The sequence below is a fragment of the Carex rostrata genome, chromosome 9 (assembly GCF_964058835.1).
Source record: "Carex rostrata chromosome 9, lpCarRost1.2, whole genome shotgun sequence".
NCBI classification, from domain to species: Eukaryota; Viridiplantae; Streptophyta; class Magnoliopsida; order Poales; family Cyperaceae; genus Carex; species Carex rostrata.
This window is the reverse complement of record NC_135926.1, coordinates 855,016-879,025: the sequence shown is the minus strand read 5'-3', so window position 1 is coordinate 879,025 and position 24,010 is coordinate 855,016. Positions and strand designations below refer to the sequence as shown.

At 32.3% G+C, this 24,010-nt stretch overlaps 1 protein-coding gene and 1 long non-coding RNA gene across 3 annotated transcripts; one reads left to right on the top strand and one right to left on the bottom strand.

The window, feature by feature from the left end:
• Positions 1-778: 778 nt before the first annotated feature.
• On the bottom strand, positions 779-1,556 carry LOC144559327 (thaumatin-like protein 1). The gene is given in 3 exon segments (XM_078308342.1): positions 779-1,213; positions 1,327-1,472; positions 1,475-1,556. Coding segments are annotated over 3 exon segments (663 nt in total).
• A 2,857-nt stretch (positions 1,557-4,413) lies between these two features.
• On the top strand, positions 4,414-5,442 carry LOC144559554 (uncharacterized). Of its 2 annotated transcripts, XR_013513171.1 has the most exons (3): positions 4,414-4,460; positions 4,750-4,858; positions 5,274-5,442. It is a non-coding gene; the product is annotated as an uncharacterized LOC144559554 (long non-coding RNA). The 2 variants fall into 2 exon arrangements; XR_013513170.1 differs by lacking the exon at positions 4,414-4,460 and having other exon boundaries at positions 4,467-4,858.
• The last annotated feature ends 18,568 nt before the right edge of the window (positions 5,443-24,010 follow it).

The following is a 24,010-nucleotide window of genomic DNA, read 5'->3' as shown; positions in this document are numbered from 1 at the left end:
AAGTACATGCATCTAGCTGAGTCTGCGAACGATAAGAACGTCAAGAGAAAATAAATATATTAAATTGAATTTCAGTGCAAATTCATACCGTCTCGGGCCCGTTTTTTTTTTTTATTACCATTTAAAAAAAAATAGATGGAATTGACATTCTATCGTTTGTACCATCATTTTTGGTGGGAGTCCTTAACCATTTTTTTAATTATCTGCCGACCCTTAAATTGTACCGAAAATAGTTACGTGACACCACTTTAGAGCGTGCAAATATTATTTACATACCTAATAATTTTTTTTTTTTTTCAAATCCATATCAACTCCGACTATTTTTTGTATGTGAAATAGTAGTAATAAAAATCAGCGTTCCAATTTTCTGAGCACAGGTTCGATTCCCATTCATAACTTTGCAGCTTCTGCGAAGATTTTCAAAAAAAAAAAAAAAAGAGCATACCTTCCCTGAAGTAACATTAATTCACAATAAAATACAGCTAAATCGCAATATATCATTGTTTCTTATTCTAAAACGTGAGAGATGAATATTGCACACGGTAATAAAAAACGAAAAATTGATTTCGGTCGAAAATAAGCAAAGAGAATCATGGACTGTTAATTTAAACTAGAGAAGGGTTCAAATGCCTTCATTTTTTGTGTCTCCATCATGCTTCTATTTTTAAAAATTTTAATAACTCAAAATTTAAAACTTAAAAAGTCAAAATAAAACCGTTAGATGTGATCTATGTTATTTTAAAACATAATTTGCTCCAACACAAAATAATTTGATAAATCAAGGACAATAGGTAATCAAATAATTTGCTCCAACACAAGTATAAGTGCTGGTGGAATCGTCGTAAGCATAACTATACGCTTGGGGGCATGCATCTTTGAAAATCTTCGAGTAATTTGTGGGTTTGCATATATTTGGATCGTTGTAACTCCCTCTACAGCAATATTGATCCTGGTTGAGAGCCAGACATGCGCTCTTGCACGCGACAACCGAGCCGTTAGGCCCTTTGTCTTGCAACTCTTGTGGGCACAAGGAATTGATGTTGGCAGGACATGCGGCTGAGGAGCAGCCCGATCCACCCTGAGGGGTGATCAAGACTGGCACGTTGAATCCGTCAACGTTGCTTATGTCGTAAAAGTCTTTCCCTTGATAACCTTGCAATGTAAATTCGACCAGTGTCTTTGGTGGGGTGCCACCAACATTGTTACATTGAAGCTGATCAGGTAGAAATTTTAGATGTTTATTAGTTAGGATTTTTCTGTAGAAAGATGTCAAAATAAAAATTGTAGATTGGTTGATAAAAAGAAGGTGCAGTTGTCATTGAAAACCTGGCTAGAACAGTCGCCGGTGGTGCAAGAGAACTTGCCAGAAGAGTCGGTTGAGCAGTTCGTACGGGCCCACATGTTTCCAGCCCATTTGGTGGGGGCTTCAAGCTTCTGAGTTGCTCCATGCTGGAGCTCAAAGCCAGTACTCGGATAGGCGGCGTGTTTGCATTTGATATTAGCCCAGGCCAAACAGTGTAGGAGCAGTTGTTTTGGAATGTGAAGGAAGTTGACATAACATCTGCACAAGAAATATCGTTCCTCTTATATATATATTTTCTTTAATTTGCTTTGATTTAAATGACTTGTGTTCAATTTACGAGAGATATTATTACAATGGTGCATGTACATATAATTAAGAGATAAACGTGACCTTGAAAAGGCAGTGCAGCCATGGAGAACAGAAGCAAATACAATTTAGGAGTAGCCATTGTTTAGAGAGCGCCGTGTGACAGTGAGATTCAATTATAGGGTTATGGACAATGTAAGAAGGCCCTTTTTATAGGAGACCCAGAAAGGATGAAGATGGCTTTATATGAAATCAAGAGCGGCAATTAAGTATTATATAACTTGCCAATTAATTGGTTGAGGTAGGCCAATGTGTTTTTTGCAAGGGTGGAGTTTTTGTCTACACTTTGGATAAAAATTCATCCAAAGTCAGTTGTAAATCATTTGATCTGTGTTAAAAGCTGCGTTGACTGCTGTTATCGTCTGCTGCTTGGATTGGTTACACGGATGGTTTAGATTTACAGAGCCATTCAAAGTTATTAAGTTTTAAATATGTTGGCACGAATTTTAAAACAAATCAAGCAGTAAGGCCCGAATTTGGATGAGATTATGTCCAAAGTCCTTTGGACAAAATCCAATTATCGTAGAATGGCTGCCGTTTTGCTAATCTTTATTTTTAAAATTTGAAAGACTGATTATTTGCACCGTTTAATATAATTTACATATATAATGAGATTTAGTAAAATAATTAAAATTTACAGTTTTCAGGTTTTTTATTATTTTTTTAGATAGGAGAAGATCAATCTACACCGGATGATTTAAAATAATTAAATTAACGAATTTTCTCTGTTAAAAAAAATAGGACAATATTCTAAAAATATTATTTCCTGCAAAATTTTAAAGTCTTATATTGATCATTTACATTTTAAAAATGAAGATTTAGTGGCAAATCATGAGCAAATCCGTATTTTGCAAAGAATTGACCTCATTAATTATTTAGCTACAGTATTAATGTGTTCATGCTCTCTGAATAAGTTACTGTTTTAATCTCGTCGGTTAATCTTTAGTATGCTGCTCGGTTCATGCATGCACGACTAAATTCTAATGAGTGTCTTAGCTGGATACAATTAATATGACCAAATGTAAGTAGGAACAATTATCTGCATATATAGCCATATAGGACTATAAGAGCGTGACTTGATAGATAAAAATGTTGTGGAAATAATAATTATATTGCGTCATGTTTCTTGCAATTTTTAATGGTTCTGAATTCAAGCGTGATGATAATCTATTGAACGATAGAGGCAATATAAAATTACAACAATAACAAAAACGATTTAATATAAAAGAGGAATTTATGCACGGAGAACTAATTAATGCATTATACGTAGGGATATATATAAAAAGAAGTCAAAGAGAATAAGCACAAGGCTCTGCATGCCTAGATGATATATTCATATTCATGCGCTAGTTATGTTTGATGCATTTGAATAAGTCATCTGACTGACCGAATGTTCAGCATTCCATTCTAAAGGCCCATTTAATTAGATCGGTTCCGCTTCCGCCGGATACAACATGAGTTAACAGTTGTCACAATTTTGCTCTCCTCATATTCACAGTTGCCCTCTAAAATTAAAAGAATCACTGGATATGATAAGGCTAGTGAGTTGGGCCACAAACCGAATTCCAATTCTGCTCTCCTCATATTCACAAATCACAATTGTACTTTTGTGAGTTGGACCACCTCCGAGTATTATGAATTCTGATGTCTCAGGTACCTGAGGTGCGATGAGTAAATTCGGACCGTTCTTTTAACTCGGCACGAATCTCAAAGCTGACCCCTTATAGTTTTCGTATGAACCAGAATGAGTTCGATTCGACTGACATTAATCTGGACCGTCCATTTGTATAAATTGCATCTCATATACCGGAGGGATAGAAACTCGTATTACGGCAGATAATTGATCATATATAATTCATTATTTTCATGATATTGACGATGAATAGAGTTAGTACTAACTTTTTTAAAATGGAAGTTCTACATCATTTTCCAGTCATATATAGTTAGATCTATTTCATAATTGTTAGGGGGAATTTCACGTATACCCCTCAAAAACTTCAAAATTACGTATTTCCCCCTCTAAAGTTTGAAATTACGTATTTACTCCTCTAAACTTCACAAACTCACAAATTTACCCATTTTATTGTATTTTATATTAAATCTCATTCTAAAATCTTAAAATACCCATTTTACCCTTTATTAAAAGCATATAAAGCCCATCAAACTCAAATTTAAATCTAAAGGGTTCCTCTACCGTTTGATCTGTGTGCATCACATTAAGATCTGTGCGCATCACATTAAGATCTATGCATAGTGCTTCAATTTTGTGTTGATCTAGCATGCACGGATCTTAAAGCAATATTGAATGGTGCGCATCCCATTAAGATCTGTGCACGTCACATCAATATACGTGCATGTTCGCATCAAGATTCGTGCTGATCTTGCGCACACATATTTAAAAGTAGTTTGGACGGTAGAAAAATTGTTCAGATTCAATTTTGAGTTTGATGGGCTTTATATGCTTTTAATAAAAGGGTAAAATGGGTATTTTATAAATTTAGAATGAGTTTTAATATAAAAGACAATAAAATGGGTAAATTTGTGAATATTTGAAGTTTAGAGGGGGGAATACATAATTTCAAACTTTAGAGAGGGAATATTTAATTTTGAAGTTTTTGAGGGGTATACGTGAAATTCCCCCTTGTAGGCATTTGAACCCTCCTCATAAATATTTCTATTTACTATTTAACATTTGCTTTTTTTTCATTTGGGCTTATATTAAAAAAATCTGTGTGTAACATATACAGTCTTCTTTTATTGCAGACATTGTCTCCTCAGGAGTTGCACAAAGGTAGGTTTACAACATGGTCATCTATTCATTTACATTCTCACCTAATTTACACCATTCCGTCAATGCTATGTTATTATTTATTTTAAAAATTTGTCATTTTATGCTATTTGAGGTCTTAGAAAGATATAAAGGTTTTGCACGTTAAGTTCTGTGAAGAAGCACTCAAAGGAATCTTTCAGTTTCAGATCTTATTGTACAGTTGGCTGTGGTATGAGACAGAGAAGTCTTAAATCTTGAACAATGTTCACACACAAGAAAAGATGATTCTTTTTCTTCCTTCGAATTGTAGCTGTAACAAGAGCTATAGCTGGAATAAAGCAGAGGATGAATTTGAAAAATATATGGGAGGCTGGGAAGGTCATATACTCCTTATCCACTTGGGGAATATGTTTAGCTGGGTGAGTTAATTATATTTTTTCTTAATTACTCTTTATTTTTGAAACATCTTTTATGAGCATTACTGTACTAGTCATGATCATGCCCGTAAAGTAGTGCCGGTAAGATGCCAATATTAAACCCCTGCTGGTTGAAGTCATACTTCAAGCAAATTTTAAACAGTTTATCCAGTTATCCATTCTGGACATCCATCAACATTTAACAGTCGTAGTAAACTGAAATATAATATGAATAATACAAAATAAAGTAGAAAATTAGTGATGGGTTATGATTATGTTGTTTATAGCACTAAAAGTAGGAGCTGCATAGTTTGTGATTTATAATTTAATTGTTAAAGTACTGAATAGCATTTCACAGGAAAAAGTGCAGGTTTAATTCATATTATTCATGTTAACAATTGGTGTCGATTTGTTTCAGGTTATACCGGCATAGAGCTATCGTCAAAGTTGCAGCCAAGGGAGTTGGTGCTACCTCTAAATTTGTCATGAAGATGTTATGAACCTAGCTTATATCAATATTATACAACAAAAACACATTTGTACAGGATGGCACAACATTGTGTAAAGTGTTCAATATTCCTTTCAAATCCTACTGCGAGACAAAGATAGATCTGATCAAACAAAATACTTGACTACGACTTAATCACTAGTTAATTGCAACTAATTTCTTTTGAAAGTAGATCATTTATGGTGGCAAAATAAGCTTCCCTCTTGTACTTTTCACTTCTGATCGTCATAATGAAATTACCAAGGTGGCTGTCTTGTCGGGACCAAAATCAGCTCACTAGACACTAGTCACTAGCCCGCTAGATGTTTCGTATCATTTAATGGCAAATTTATTTTGAGGAGGGTTGGAATGCCTCTATTTTTTGTGCTTTTACTATGTTTTTCTTTTTAAAACTTCAATAACTCAAAATTTAAAACTTAAAAGTCAAAATAAAACCATTAGATGTGATCTATGTTATTTTCTCTATGTGCTCATAAAAAATTATTACATTTCAATTTTGTTTTTATATGAATCAATAAGTTCAAAAATCAACGTCTAGAAATCATCCACATTAGTGCTCTTTTTACAAGCTCTTGATGACAATCAAAATAAAATTCAAAATGTCATAATTTAGATTTTGAATCAGAGAATTGAACGTTTTACCATTTCTATTAATGACAATTAAGAGAATGAAGTCATCTAATTGTGCATCAATGAATCAAAGAAATTAATAGCTCCATCATTCATAAAATTTAAAGCCGTTAATATTTAAAATAAGTATTTATTTATATAAATTTTGTGTTTTTAAAATATATTTCTAGCACCATAGTACCACAAAAAATATTACAAACAAATTAACCAGGGAATAATATATATGCTATGTTAACAAAAATTATCTAAAGAAAGCAAGTAAACACACACCCTACAAGCTGACAACCAACAAATTAACCTGCTGGAAATCAACAAAAAACACATATACTAAAACATAAATATGAAATAAAACAAAATAGAATCTGAAAAGAAATAGACCCTTAATATGCGAAAGACTTGTACTATTCTCAAGCTACACCGCTGCATTGCTCAGGTGAGCGCTTACAGAGGACGCCATGATCGTGGCTCGACAAGAAAGGATTAAGTCCCTTTAAGTTTTTTTTTTTCTTTATTTAACTTCTTTAACCTCTTAATTTTCCGGAACATCAATTCTTTAGCAAAGATTAAGAACCTCTCCTTTAACTTTCTTTTGTCTGGAATCTTAATCCCTAGCTACAGGGATCTCTAGGAATCTCTACCCTAAATTAAACCTTCTAGCTAAGCATCTATATATATACGGGTTAAGACAACCGAAGAAAAGTTTCTTAGTACAAATTAAGAGTTAAATCCTACTTTTGTTGCTGAACGGTCCCGATGGATTCTCTCTGATCCATTTTGTGATACACGAGAAGTGGTATGCATCCACCTCTAGACTGATCCCCTCCCTAGCTCTTGTTTCCTTTCTCCTTTTGCTCATGTGTTGAGCCTTTGATCCTTGATCCACTCAAAGTGTTTGATCCGAATGGGGGCAAGAAGAAAAGATTTGACAATAAGTATTGTGATTCCCATTTACTCATGTGCTTGCCATCTTGCTCCACATTGTAGGAGAACTACAAAATCTATGTTAGATGTGGTTTGATATTTCATTTTATATTTGATCTTTGCATTGGAAACAGGGAAGTTTTTTAAATCCGTACCTTCTTGGCTTACATTCTGGCTTGTGCTTAAAAGGTTAAACCCTACAACATGTACTTGTTTGTTATTTATAATGCATGTGATGCATAATCGCTGATAATTTATGCGATACATAATCGTCTTACGTTGAAATATTAATACACAGTGGGTTGTCAAAGAATGACTCGGGGTGTGACAAAACCCTAAACCTGACGAAGGGTACGTACGTAGTATTATATATACTCAAATTTTTTACCCATTACACTGTAAGCTAGAGAGAAATCAGCACAACAAATGTTGAGAGAATAATATTGTTCTTTAAATTAGTTGCGTGTGTAATATATAAATATATATACAACAAATTAAGGTAAAAGTATTTTTGGTTAATAATATCTAGATAACTTTCACCATGATATTAATATTAAGGATACTGAATTTATTTTTCAAAAAAATGTTGGTCAACTCCGACGTTCTTTCGATACTTTTACAGCTTGTTTGGATGGAGAGTATAGGAAGGGAGGGGAGGTGAAGAATAGAAGGGAATGAAATGGAATAGAATGGAAGATTAATATACTTAACCTTTTTATGTTTGGATGATTAATGAGGGAAAATAAATTTAACTTTTCTTTTTATCTTGTTTCTTGTTTGGTTAATTAAAATTTTAGAAGGTTAATCAAATATTTTTAGTATATTTGACTATTATACCCTTTACAATAATGTGTAAAAAGAAAGAAGAATATAAATATAAGTTTCTGTGGTATGTACCGCATGGCCTGGTGTGTCAAGAACAATGTTGTACCAAAAAAATACATATGTCATATACATCCTCTGTGTGAATGCTCAACCCTGCAAAATTAACAGCTGGGAATAGATACCACATCAATTGTTTGTCGAACTAAAACTGGTCTTGCTAGAAATGTATGTTGAACTTCTCATGACCAAAAAATTTGTTCTTAATGAAACCATATCCAACTTATTTACTGAATTTCATTCTCTGGTATAAGTGTTGAGTACAGAAGCTTCAAATTGCAAAAGAAAAAAAAAATAACTTGAAATATTAAAGTAGTGCAACAATAACAATTATAAAAGAAGGTCAGATAACAACAAAAAAAGAGAGCAAGGCCAAATATTAATTCTGCAGATCATATTTCACGGAAGACCAAACATTTATCATATAAACAATAGTATTTCGTATTTATTAGGTTTTGACTTCCCCTCCCCAACCCACCACGAATCAATATTATGGATCATACTAAAAGTTCGATATTATAATTAAAAAAAAAAACTAACCTGACCAATCAACTAGGATGGCTATGGTGGCTGCTAGCTAGGTCTATGGTGAAAAAAAGTTGAATGATAATTATATAGAAATAAGATATACAAAGACAGGGCATTTGTGTCATTTTTTGTGAAAATATTTGCTACACAATTTCTTTCCATCCGTTACACTCCAAATTGGAAGGTAAATCGATTCTATTAATTACAGTTACACAAGGTTAACCCTTTCCCCTTCTGTACCCCTCACCTCCACCATAATTTTGTCAACCAAACACGATTGAAGGGAAAGTTTTTTATCTATTCCATTCCCTCCCCTCCTCTACTCTCCATCCAAACATGGTGTTAATCAAATTAAATAGTTGTGTTTATTTTCATATATATATAGAAAAATGATACACATCATCATTTATATGAAATTTAGATTTCATATGAAACATATTGTATGTACTAAATATAACATAATATAAATATTTAAATAGTGACTATAATTAGACTGACAAAATTAGAGAGACGCATCTATGCACATATATATGAATTGTAAATAATTAAAGTGACTAAAATTAGATTGGTAAACATATAGCTATAAAATAACATTTGAAAGCATGCATGAACCAAATTATATAAATCACGTCTTCTCATCTCTGAGATTGAGGATCATTTCGGTTGTTTAATTTTCTTTTCATCAAATAATTAAGGTACGCGGCAGATTTCTTACAACTCCATGCATGTTATACTCTTTCCGTTAGCAAAAGAAATGGAAATTAACCAGTGTATATATATATACAACCATCCGACCTTATTTAATACTAATCATACATATATATACGCATAGTAGTGAAAATTTTGTAAGCAACATATATATCGATAATTGTTCAATTAATATTATATATGTGTTAATAAGGAAATTAAAAATTTGCAGGTTTATATATATGGATCTCGAAGCTAACACCAAGCCGATTAATGAAATTCAAAGAGACCCAATACACTTGTCGAGGCAACCACGTAAAGGTACATACATTTGAATTGAACTTCAATCAGTTGAAGATATAATTGCTTTATTTATTAGTAATTAAGGCATCGATATATTTAAATGATGACTAGCTAACAATATATTCCTAGATAGATATGTATATATACGTGCCTTAATTATATATATATTTCTGTTTTGAAGGGCCACAACAAAAACAAAATTTGGATGAAGCTGATGAAACTGATCAACAACCAATAATTAGTTACAGCAGTCACGAAGTTCAATTAGCTTGTTTAATATCACTTGTCTCTTTCTTCTGCTTCATTTTTTGTCCGGTGATGATATACAATGAGTATCATGACAACCACAATAATCCACTATTATTCATAATTTGGATATGTGAAGCTTTGGGATTGTTATCTATTTGGCGCTTGTGGCTAGCTCGAGCGACTCATCATGAACAAAAAGATTCTAATCCCAATCGCGATTGGCAAGAATTTCGTTACGCAAGTGGTTTTTGTCTAACATTCTCATTGATGCTTACCATTTGCTTTCTATATTTATTGAACAAAAGAATCCCTTTATCCCACTGCATTATTCCCGCTATTCATATTCCTTTATGGTCCTGTCTTATTCTCCCCGTAGTTCTAATGTATGTAACGGTGACAAATGGACTGTTGTTGATTTATTATGACGGACATGAAGATGAGCTGTGTGAAACATTGGACAAAATAAGTCATCCGAAGTATTACCATAATCGTCTCAGCTCTGATATAAGACGTAATGTCATTATTATTATTTTTATTTTTGTTTTTTGTTTTATTTATTATTTTTAATAAAAAATAATTATGTTATGTACGTATAGACTCTCATAATTGTACCATTCTCTACCAATCACAGTTCATGCAAGTGTATTTTTGGTTGAAAGCTGCTTGTATTATTACAAAATTGTACCAATCTGTCGGGTTCACTAGCCAATACATACTGCTTATTACAACTTGGTGTCTGATCCCCACCAAAATTATTAGGGCCTGAACATACAAATAATAAATATTGAGGAGGGTTCAAATGCCTCCATGTTTTTGTGCCTCCATCATGCCTCCATCTCTCTCCATCATTTTTAAAGTTCAAACAGTTGATCCGAACCGCTCAACCTAACCTCCATACTAAAATATGTTTGGAGACCAAATTTTATATTTTTAGGAATTTTTTTACTATTTTTTTAGATAGGTAAAAAAATATTGTTTTTAGATGGTTCAGATTTACTGATTTTGTACCTATCTAAGAAAATAGTAAAAAAATTCCTAAAAATATAAAATTTGGTCTCCAAACATATTTTAGTATGGAGGTTAGGTTGAACGGTTTGGATCGACTGTTTGAACTTTGAAAATGATGGAGAGAGATGAAGGCACAAAAACATGGGGGGAGTTTCACGTATACCCCTCAAAAACTTCAAAATTACGTATTACCCCCTCTAAAGTTTGAAATTACGTATTTTTCCCTCTAAACTTCACAAACTCACAAATTTACCCATTTTATTGTATTTTATATTAAATCTCATTCTAAAATCTTAAAATACCCATTTTACCCTTTATTAAAAGCATATAAAGCCCATCAAACTCAAATTTAAATCTAAAGGGTTCCTCTACCGTTTGATTCGTGTGCATCACATTAAGATCTGTGCATAGTGCTTCAATTTCGTGTTGATCTAGCATGCACGGATCTTAAAGCAATATTGATTGGTGCGCATCCCATTAAGATCTGTGCACGTCACATCAATATACGTGCGTGTTCGCATCAAGATTCGTGCTGATCTTGCGCACACATATTTAAAAGTAGTTTGGACAATAGAAAAATTGTTCAGATTCAATTTTGAGTTTGATGGGCTTTATATGCTTTTAATAAATGGGTAAAATGGGTATTTTATAAATTTAGAATGAGTTTTAATATAAAAGACAATAAAATAGGTAAATTTGTGAGTATTTGAAGTTTAGAGGGGGGAATATGTAATTTCAAACTTTAGAGGGGAAATATGTAATTTTGAAGTTTTTGAGGGGTATACGTGAAATTCCCCCTAATTGTTATGCCTTTCCATTACAAATACTGGAGATTGCATTAAACTTGCATTAGATGCACCTTTTTCTTGACTAAATAATCAAATTTCTTTTTGTTCAAATTCATCGTCCTTTTTATCAAAATGTTGTAGTTGGTACTTATTTTTCTTAAAATTTTGGAATTTTATAGTCGTCGCTAGTCATAAGATCAAAATACATGCATCTAGTGAGCCTCCGAACGATAAGAACGTCAAGAGGAAAAAATATAATATTAAATTGAATTTCAGTGCAAATTCATACCGTCTCGGGCCGATTTTTTTTTTTTAATTACCAGTTAAAAAAAAAAGAATAGATGGAATTGACATTCTTATCGTTTGTAGCATCATTTTTGCTGGGAGTCCTCACCATTTTTAAATTATCTGCGGACCTTTAAATTGTACCGAATTTGATTAAATTGTATCAAAAATAGTTACGTGACACCACTTTAGAGCGTGCAGATATTATTTACATACCTGATAAAAGTTAATATTTTTTCAAATCCATATCAACTCCGACTGTTTTTTTTTTTTCTGTAAAATAGTAATAATAAAAATCAGCGTCCAATTTTCTGAGCACAGGTTTGATTCCAATCACAACTTTACAGTTTCTGCAAAGATTTTTATAAAAAAAAAAATTGAGCTCAGATGGAGACTTTCTAACATTAGTTCACAATAAAATACGGCTAAATCGTACGATGTATCATTGTTTCTTACTCTAAAATGTGCGGTAATAAAAAAATGAAAAATTGATTTCGGTCGAAAACAAGCAAAGAGAATCATGGTCTGTTCATTTAAACTAGAGAAGGGTTCAAATACCTTTAATTTTTGTGCCTCCACCGTGTCTCTATTTTTAAAAACTTTAATAATTCAAAATTTAAAACTTTAAAAGTCAAAATAAAATTGTGATCTATGTTATTTTATCTATGTGTTCATAAAAAATTATTACATTTTGATTTTGTTTTTATGTAAATCAATAAGTTGAAAAATCAATGTCTATAAATTATCCACATTAGTACATTTTTACAAGCTCTTGATGACAACTAAAACAAAATTGAAATGTCATAATCTTTTACACGTGCATAGCTAAAATGATGTAGATCATGTCCAAAGGTTTTATTTTGACTTCTAAGTTTTAAATTTTGATTTATTAAAGTTTTTAAAAATAAAAACACGATGGAGACACGAAAAATATAAACATTTGAACCCTCCTCTTTAAACTATAACCTTCTTGCAAGTTTGACATAATTGTTAGTTATGGGCTCGTATTTCTCAGTTTTGATCAAAATAATTTGCTGAACTTTTTTAATAACATTAAAAAATAAGTACATTAAAGAAAATAACATAATTTTTTTGGAATTTTCAGAAACAACATTTCTGCTAAATAATCCAATGAAATTTGTGATCAATTTTGTTAGATTATTCACATAGTTAGTTTTTTTCAAGGGTAGGAATTCAGCGGAATTAAGAAGAAAAGTATTAATTCCCCTGAATAATTCAACAAAATTAAGCAAAAAACTTAAAAATAAAAAACTAATTCCGCGGATTATTCAGCGGAAATGTTATGTTTGGATATTTTCAAATTGTGATGTCATTTTTTTAATATGATTGATTTTAATGGTACTAATAAAAAATTTGAAATAATTTGCCTAGTAATTTTAATCAAGAGCTCAGATCATGTTAATAATCATCTTAAGAATCAAATCTAGCGACAAGGAGTAATATTTTTTGTGAATTCAAAATCCGAATATTTCCTATGACTTTATTAATATTAAATTAAAATAAAGGCTATACCTCTATCTTTTCTTTCTAAAAAAAACACCTTGATAATATTTGACTAATGAAACTAATAATAACGATCAACTTGCAAAAGTTATTGGTTATGAATATTTAATAGCAATGATAAACATGAACTAGACTCGCTACCATTTTTGTTATTAAGTTTAAATATTGTTATAATTCAGTTTTATGCTCTTTATTTGAATACGACTTGAGTGTTGAATAAAAAAACAAATTAATAACGAAGAGGCGAAATTTGGAAATTTTAATAGCTGAGGACCTTAATTTAGATTGATTCCAACCGAACTAAATAACATAGGTATTTTATTATTCAATTTAATAATATTTTTACTCAGTTTATAGATATTATTGTTTGCATCGGCTTAAAATGCATAATACACAGTTGAACAATAATAAATTAGAACTCTAACTAAAGTTAGAAAAATGGCACACTAGGGCTCTATCAAGGAATGACACGGTTACGGTACGACACGCGTATCAGTTATGTGTTATGACTCACGTGTTCCGTGTCATGACCGTCTTTAGAAAATTTGGCAGGGCACGTGAAAGATCTAGTCACGGCACGTTACGTCGCGCGAAAGATCTAATCACGGCACGACGTGTGGTCACGCAAGTCACGTTAATTAGGACCGTGAGAACTTGACCAAATGGTGAATTTTGAAAAAATGAACTAAAACTATGATCAAATGGTCACGCGAGTCACGTTTGAGTACGGCGTGACTCGCGTGACATAACCATTCATTAACTGTGACTACCTCTTGATATTTTGATCACAGCATATTAGTTACGGCACAACACGTTTTTTTCACTCACTAGATTACAAATACACGTAACACGTGTGATAATGTTTTAGAGAGGCCACAGCATATAAATTCTTTAAGAAAACAAAATTTTAATTAAGTTTCAATATATATGTATACAATTAAAACATATGGAATCATGGAATTAGTTGAGCACTCTTGGGTTATATATAGATCCTCCTCTGAGCAGAACAAAAAATTGATATAGAAAACAAAATAATATAAGTGTTTTATAATTTTAAATTATTTTTTATGAGAAGAATTAGTAATATAATTTTTTGGAAGCCAAAACAACTTGTTTAATTTATAGGTTGTATTCAATTTTTAGAAGACAATACTCTGATTGATTGGTTTATGAATATATTATGGGCCGGTTCATATTTTTTTTTCCAACTATTATTAATCCTCCTCAAAATACAATTCAACTTCAACAGCTCCGTTAACTTCGCATCCATTTCCAACGTGTCATGTGTTTCTCGGGTGTTGCATTTTATCATATGGCCATTCTAGAATACAAACCTACTTCCCGCAATAGGCCCAATAAGCGTAATTTGCATGTTTTGTAGGCCTGCTAATGAGCGGTAACTCGCTCATCCCATTCATTCTTTCATTAGAATCCGATTCGGCTCGACTCAAATTTGAAGAGTAAAGCCCGACTCGGCTCGGTCCATTAGACTCTTTAGGCTCGGTCCGAACTCGGCTCGATCCATTGGATTCTTTAGGCTCGGTCCGAATTCGGCTCAAACTCAATTAATTGTAATATATTTCAAAGGCATGATATTAAATTAGTGTTATCTGACTTTTGTTTCTTTTTGAAAATATTTGCACTTTTTGTTATCTGACTTTTTTTCTTTTATTTTCTATGATTGCATGATATTAAATTAGTGCTTACCCGAATGAAAACAAACTATACTTTCCTGGATGTATTTTTAATAAGGGAAAATATAATAGTATGACCTGGATGTTAATTTTCGCACAATGAGAACAAACTATACTTTCCTGTACCAGGAACCTGTTAACACCATAAACTGGTACCAGTAGTTTATAAAATACAGTAATTGAATTATCTGGTACCAGTACCATGTATACCACAGAAAATGGGATCCGACCCGGTTACAGATCAAAGTATATTTATTCAAAGTTCTTCATGTATTCCATCTGTCACCTGCTGTGATGTTTTTTTCTTATCAAAATTAAACGGCTATATATATCAAGATATTAGCATAGTGCCATAGCCGGACAGGAACAATGCAAACACATTAATGAAATGGAAACTGACCGAGATAGTTTTAAAGAAAAATAATTATAACAAGTAATGTGTCAACCATGAATTCAAATAAGTTCAAATTATAACAATAAACTAAACAATCCATGAATTCAAAAACAACAAATAATCAAAATTCAAAAAACTGACAAACAATCCATGAATTAGAGACACAAAACTCTTCACATTACAAAGCAAATGTTAATTTAAATCCATGAGAGTCAACATGCCTCAAATTTCGTAACATTCATCCTTTTCAATTGCCAGGCGATTTTCTTTTTCCAAACCAAGCACTCGATGATCCTGTGACATTTTATAAAAGGTTATGATGAGATGTGAATTTCAAATAAGATTTAAATTTTAAAGAAAATTATAAATAAAATATTTACCTCTAACACTAATCAAGAATGAGGCATGAATGGACGAAACTGGTCCAAGTTGGAGCTCTCATCAATAAAGATAAACCAATCCTTTGAGCATATATGTGCCTCGATTGTCTCCGGTGTCATAGAAACTCCGCAAGTGATCTGTCGACCGACCCGCTGCACTAAAAGCTGACTCAGATGCAACGGTTGACACTTGAACTGCCAAGAAATCCATTGCCATTTTTGCCAAAGTCGGATACAATTCCGAATTTTTTCTCCACCATTGCAAAATATTAAATTCTTCATCCGACTCTACCACCACGGCATCTTTCAGATAATTATCCAACTCGGATCTCTTTTGTCGCGATCGACGATTTTGAGAACGAAACTCCTGAAAACTGATCTCAAGCTTCTTTTGTTTCTCGTTTTGACATTCCACTTGCGGTGACACACTAGTTGTTGCTTGGCCAGTTTTGCTCTCATATTCCTGGTACCATTTTTTAAGCGACTTCTCCACACATTCAAGTGCCGAAGTGTTCACCAAGAAATTATGGCACGGTACCGTTAAGAAGATTGGCAACTAAAGAGAGTCGTTCAATTTTCGAGAATTTTCCGAAGGAAGGAGGTATCAAGCCGAAGAAAGTATTCGCCGAAAGATCTTAAATGGACTAGGGATGGCAACTCATCGAGAGCATGCGGCAACGGTCCGACGAGCAAATTTTGCGAGAGGTCCAGGTGCGTGAGGGATTGGCAGAGTGAAGAGACAACCCATTGAGAGAGGGGTTTATGTAGTTTAAAGATAGAGAGAGGAAGGTGAGGTTGGGGAGGTTGCACAGAGACGAAGGGAAGGGTCCCCATTGGTTGAGGGATGTCAGGTCGAGAGAGGTGACGGTGGGACCAGTGCAGGAGATGCCGGTCCAATTGCACGGTGTCGAGTCTCCTTTTTTCCAGTCTACGAGAGAGTTTGTCGTGTCAACAAGGCCACACTTAGCCTCCAACAGAGATAAACCTTCTTGGTTGACACAGGAGGAGAGATGAACATGATAAAAGAGGAAGAATGAGAGAAGAAGCCAATTTCTCATGGCGAGAGAGCTCGAAAGAGCGCAAGAGAGAGAGAGAGAATGTTTGAAACTTTGAATGGTTAATTGGGCAAATTTCTGTCTTTCACTCTGTCTCAACTCAATGTATCTCATCTGACGAGAAATGACAAGAGATAAGTACTTGCAGTCAACTCGCGCACAGAGTCGGTAAGGCACAATTCAGAATGCTAAAAGGAAACAGTTGATGCATATGTCATATTTTATGAGCATTAAAAGAAAAACAAAATGAAATAAAGTTCATTTTAATTTCGATTTGGTTCACACGTTATGCTATACATGAGAGATGGAAAAATCAGAATGAAAAAATTAAAAAAAACACGTACCAAAATAAAAAAAAATAATAAATAATAATAAAATCTACAAAATAAATACAGCAAGCACACGCAAACCATTGAAATTGAATCGAATCGATCGATTTTAACAATCAAATCAACAAGAAAAAAAATATTATGACCTTCTAAAATTTAGACGTTAAGAAGCTCATATAAGAAAAATAAAAACTTTGTCAAGGCTTGCTATTGAAAAAACAAGATCCATTTTTTTCAAATCTTTGTTTTCTCTTTTTTTAAAAAACAATTCATCAAATGTATTAATACAAATTAATTAAGTCATCAACATAAATCCTAGTCGCATATCTTAGAAATTGATCTTTCCAAAATCAAAGAAGAAAATAAAAATGACTAAAATATTCCCTTTAATATTAAAAGATAAAATATTTGCTATCCTTAGATTTCTTACTTAATAATGCATGAATCACAAAAATCTAGGCAAATATATAAAAAGCTTTTATAAGGTAAAGGTGGTAATGTGGTACAAAGAGCAAAAAAAATTATGCAATTGTGCTTCTCATAATAACACCTCCCATTTTTTTAAATAACAAAAAAAGATACACACATTATATTATATTATGCATATATTACACATATACATAAAACATATTATATATACATAAAAGAGATTATTCGAATCTTCTGTGGCTGAGTCTATGAAAAAGTGAAAAAAACCTGGAGACCGAATTGTCATTTCGGTCTTTGTGGTCTTTGAAAAAAGAAAAAAATCATGCTGCTTTGCTAAATTTCATTTAATTAATTATGGTTTATAAAAAAAAAATTCACTCCAAAGTACGTCATTTTTCACTTATCTAATATCTTAATTTAACACAACAAATAATTAAAATATCATTATATTTCTAATAACAAATAAATAACTCATCAATATAAACTATTCGTCTATAGTAATTTAATTCTTCTATATATTGTCCCGAAATAAGCTGAAAGAATAATATGAATATTACCAATATTACCAATATAAAATTTGAACTGTTGTTAAAAATTAAGTTGTTGTAAATAAATAAATAATTAATTAATTAATAATAAATTACCATACAGAATCAAATGTTTGATGAGAGAGCTTTTGAAGATCATTAAATCATACAACTTTAATCTTTTAGCTGTAAGAGGGGTTACGTATTAAGTTGCACAATGCAAGTGAGTTTATGATGATCTCAAGTTTCATAAGCAAATAATTAATTAATAAGAACCAATTTTTTTATTACTAGCAAAAATACAACAATTTTATCGCCATACTAATCATGAGTTTGATTTTTAAATATAAAAAAATGATAATTTTTGAATTGTAAACGTGTTAATGACAGCATTTTGTGTTTTTGGTATGATCATCCAACATATTTACTAACGAAAATAAAATAAAGAAAGAAAGGAAATGAGTTCATTTAATCGTCACATATTTGCTATTTTTTTTTTGAAGGCGTTAATTTTAACGAAACAAAGAAGCTGTATTTTTTTTTCTTTTTGAAAAACTGTCAGTAGCTGCCATTTGGATATAGTGTTTCATAGAAATTACAGAGTTGCAATCTAAATTAATCAGTAGATTAGCCTAGATTTACATCCTCTCAGCAATAATTAAACTAACATAAAGGTCTTTGTCCACCATCTGTTCACAGCTCTTATCCACTTTCGTTTAACTGATTTTCACAAATTCGGTCCCCACATTCCAACGAAAATTCAAAACCTTATCAGATTGCATGTATTTAAATCTTCATTCCCGATCGTCTCTTTCCTTTTTAAATCTCATTTTCAAAAACTTCCTTCCCGATCAGATTATCTTTCTGCGGAGGCAATTTCCTTCCTCTTTTAAATCTTCCTTCCATTTAATTGATTTTCACAGATTCGGTCCCCACAATTTTACTGGATATAGTTTACAGTTTTACATGATATGTAGAGTGTTTTACAAGATATAGTTCACAGTTTTATAACCTTATTTATTTATTTTTATTTTTTTGCAAGATGGTATTTTGAAGAACGCTAGTTTTTTTTATGATATTCTGGATGTTGAATGATATAATTAGGTTTGCTATTTTGTGGTGAATATTATGGTTTGTGTTGAACAGATGTTGTGTGTGGTGAATATTGTTGTTTTGTTAAACAAATGATGTATGTATGTTTAGATTCAGAAATTTTACAGTATACATGGAATTGATTTATAGTTTACATTTAGAAATTTTGCAGTATTGATTGTTTGTAAGTTGTATGTTTTATGTTTGTAGTTTAAGTTGAAATTTTGTATTTTTTTTACAGTTTATTTTATCTTTTTCATATGCTTATTTTAAATTATTGAAATTTTATAGTTTTTACGTTTTATTTTCACAATTTGACAATATTGAAAATTTATGTTTTTTAATTTGTATTTTAATCGTTTTCATCAGCTAATTTTACATTATTTTAAATTTATAGTTTTTACTTTTTATTTTCACAGTTTAAGTTTACAATTTTACAGTATTGCAAATTGATATTTTTTAAATTTTATTTAATCTGCTAATTTTACAATTTTGTAATTTTATAGTTTTTACCTTTTCATTTCACAGTTTAACTTGAGATTTTTACAGTATTGAAAATTGATATTTTTCAACATTTTATTTTATCGTTTTCATCTGTGAATTTTGCATGTCTATAATTTTATAGTTTGTACATATTATTTTTATAGTTAAAGTGGTCAATTTTACAGTATTCAGTGTTTTGATGATTTATTTGTGTGGATTCAAGAAAAAAAAATCAGAAAATTTAATTTTGTCTTTTTATCACGTTTTTTGTCAAAATAATTGTTAATAACTGACACTAACTGCCAATAACTTTCTATAACTGTAATTTTTTAAAGTACAAATTTTTTTATCCTATTGTGCAAGTTGCAATGTGTTTATAACTATCATGGGACCACTTCAAATAGTTGCTGGATGTTTTGTTTTTAACTGATACATTTTATGTGATGTATTGTATAATTATAAAGCATGTAAAAGTAATTTTACAGTATTTGCGCAAGTCAAAGCTGTGGACAAATGGTGGACAAAAGTCTGTGGACAATTAGACGCTTCCGGTCTCAAGTTGAGGCCTCTAAAAATGATCTCATTCCCGTTTTTCCAAATATTCCACGCTGTGCAAATGAATCTAACTATCCATTCTTTAAATGCCATTTTCCTATGTGACTTAACTGTTTCCCAAGAATTGTTCCGCACTTGGTCAATCGATCCTGCAGGTGTGAAAATCTGTTTACCAATTATTGATGAAACCTTGAACCAGATACTTACTGCAACCAGAAGCTGTATTTAAATAATAACATTTAATTTCCGTCAGTCACACCGTATGTAGACTGAACAATACTGTCTATATCAAATTTCAAGAATTAGATATATAGATAGATTTCAGGATATTAAAAAATTTAATTAGATAGCAATTTTATTTATAATTAAGATTTATACATATTTTTTTCAAAAATGTTATATTGACAAAAAAAATATTAATTTCTATTCACTCACTAGAAATTAAATTTGAGAGATATACAAAAGAGTAGCACTAAGGTGTTTTTAAGTTCACCAAGTCTATTTGTAAGCTCAATTCTAAAATATATCGGATTGATTTTAAATAACGAATCTAACCTATTAAAATCCATCTACCTTTTAGAATTGAGTTCACAAATAGACTTTGTAAACCTAAGAACATCGTAGTTTTACTCTATAAAAATTATACAATCACGTTTGTTTGTTAAAATTAAGTTGCTTATTTTTATATTCATTATCAGTATATCAGTTGTCGCTAACTCTGAATTACACCACACAATTTTAAATTGAAAACAGCGGTGGGTTATTCAATTTTAAGAGAGTCAAAACAATAATTATTACCAAAAATGGGTACTATTATTTATTTATAGCACAATTGAGGAATATTGACCCTAATTCTTTCTTAGATTAGCACAGAATTCTAGAGAGATGTGTTTTGCTGCGAGCAGAATTGGCAACATGAATTCAATCCTAATTCTTCTTTAGAGATCAGTATGAGTATTGTGAGAAAGGTTTATTAACCAGTCTATATGGCTAGCTAGGTAAATGTATGAAAAATATACAGGTAACAGTTATTTTTAATTTGTAAATGGAGATGCAGCGAGGGATTAAAATGTAGCTACATTGAGGGTATTAATTTAGACAAGAAGTTCACAACAAAAATTTGTTCAAACTATAAATACGATTGAGCATTATCTTATGATGAAAAGAAATGAAAGCTATAAATATATAGGTAATAAAGAAAGAGGCCTATTAATACATGTACTTGCTTGGGCATGGGTTTTAGGGTTTAGGGTTTAGGGTTTTAGGCTATAAATATATAGGTAATAAAGAAAGAGGCCTATTAATACATTTAATAAAGAAAGAGGCCTATTAATACATTATCTTTCAATAGCAAGCCTTGACAAAGTTTTTATTTTTCTTATATGAGCTTCTTAACGTCTAAATTTTAGAAGGTTATAATATTTTTTTTCTTGTTGATTTGACTATTAAAATCGATCGATTCGATTCAATTTCAATGGTTTGCATGTGCTTGCTGTATTTATTTTGTAGATTTTATTATTATTTATTATTATTTTTTATTTTGGTACGTGTTTTTTTTTATTTTTTCATTCTGATTTTTCCATCTCTCATATATAGCATAACGTGTGAACCAAATCGAAATTAAAATGAACTTTATTTCATTTTGTTTTCCTTTTAATGCTCATAAAATACGACATATGCATCAACTGTTTCCTTTTAGTATTCTGAATTGTGCCTTACCGGCTCCGTGCGCGAGTTGACTGCAAGTACTTATCTCTTGTCATTTCTCGTCAGATGAGATACATTGAGTTGAGACAGAGTGAAAGACAGAAATTTGCCCAATTAACCATTCAAAGTTTCAAACATTCTCTCTCTCTTTCTCTTGCGCTCTTTCGAGCTCTCTCGCCATGAGAAATTGGCTTCTTCTCTCATTCTTCCTCTTTTATCATGTCCATCTCTCCTCCTGTGTCAACCAAGAAGGTTTATCTCTGTTGAAGGCTAAGTGTGGCCTTGTTGACACGACAAACTCTCTCGTAGATTGGAAAGAAGGAGACTCGACACCGTGCAATTGGACCGGCGTCTCCTGCACTGGTCCCACCGTCACCTCTCTCGACCTGACATCCCTCAACCAATGAGGACCCTTCCCTTCGTCTCTGTGCAACCTCCCCAACCTCACCTTCCTCTCTCTATCTTTAAACTACATAAATCCCTCTCTCAATGGGTTGTCTCTTCAGCTCTGCCAATCCCTCACGCACCTGGACCTCTCGCAAAATTTGCTCGTCGGGCCGTTGCCGCATGCTCTCGATGAGTTGCCATCCCTAGTCCATTTAAGATCTTTCGGCGAATAATTTCTCCGGCTTGATACCTCCTTCCTTTGGCAAATTCCCGAAAATTGAACGACTCTCTTTAGTTGCCAATCTTCTTAACGGTACCGTGCCAGAATTTCTTGGTGACCTCCTGACACTCCGGCACTTGAATCTTTCGTACGATCCAATGGGTAGCTCGGCTCGGATCGGGATCGGATCGACTCAATAAGAAAACACAGATTTATTTCGAGTTCGGGCCGAGCTCGGGCTCAACTCAATTTGACTCATTGAAAAGCCCAGCTCAAAGCCCACGAGCCGGCCCGGCTCATTTAGCAGGCCTAATGTTTTGGAATATATCTTCGAAATTTCTAATTATGAAATTTGGTTGAAAAAAGTACAAGCTTCAATCTATTATTCTATTTCATTAATTTTCATGTCAATTACAAGGACACAATAAACTATACGAGTAGAACTAGGGTGTTCTTAATCTCATCAATTTCTTTGACGAGTTTAATCTAAAAAAAAATATCATAATCACTTAATGTAACAAATTTAAATTATTAAAACCAATCTACTTCACAAGCGATGCATTTATACGTTAAATTTATAAATTTTTGAATTAATTCAATATAAAATTAAGCAGTAAAAAATTTATAAAAATAAATACATTATAATTAACTTAAAAAAAAAATCGACCTCTTGCTACAAGTTTGGTCTGTGCAATTGTTTTCAGCGGCGACAAAGGGAAAGATATAAGCAGTAGCTCCAAGTCTATAGCTGAGTCCTTCACCGCACGCTTTGTCTGGAAGATTCTAAACTTGGAGCACTCGTCGGTAAGTACAAAGGCAAACTTGCAAGCTATGTTGCATGGATACGGGTACGGGTATCGTGTCGGACACGACACGGGTACGGCGATACGGCAATTTTCAAAAATCAAGGATACGACACGCCTATTATATATATATATTTTTATTATTTTAATTATATTATTAATTCTTTTTATATAAATTACATATTAAAATACAGCTTAGTATACATTAAATATAATATATACTGCAATATAACACAAACACAAAGTGGCTTAGTGGTAATGTGCTGTTGATATGGGGGTGATAGGTCCTTGGTTCGATTCCCCTCAGCCACAAAATAAATTTGGTTTTGCGCGGTGCATGGTGGACCATGCGCTGTGAGGGTTGTATGTGCGGTTCACCGTGAACCAAGCGTATCCCATACGTGTCCATTCGTGTCAGAGGCGTATCCCAACGAGTCAACCCGTATCGGAGACCGTATCAACATCGTTGGGACGCGCCAGCTCACCTGACACGCCAGATGGCGTGTCTGATACGTGTCGTGCCCGTATCCGAGGCGTGTCGGTGTCGGATACGTGTCAGACACGGGTACGATGGGTTTCCAGGAGTGTCAGGGTAACATAGCTTGCAAGTATAGACACCAGCATTTCAAACACGTTGAAAGTTGTCAAAAAATATTTTCTCTTCACCGAAGTTTATTCTCTCTACTAAACATGCACTGCGTCAAACTAAACCAACTCTGTCAATATACATATCCCAAGTTTTTGGCAAGGGAAAACCTCATTTTGGAAAATTCAATCACGAACCTAC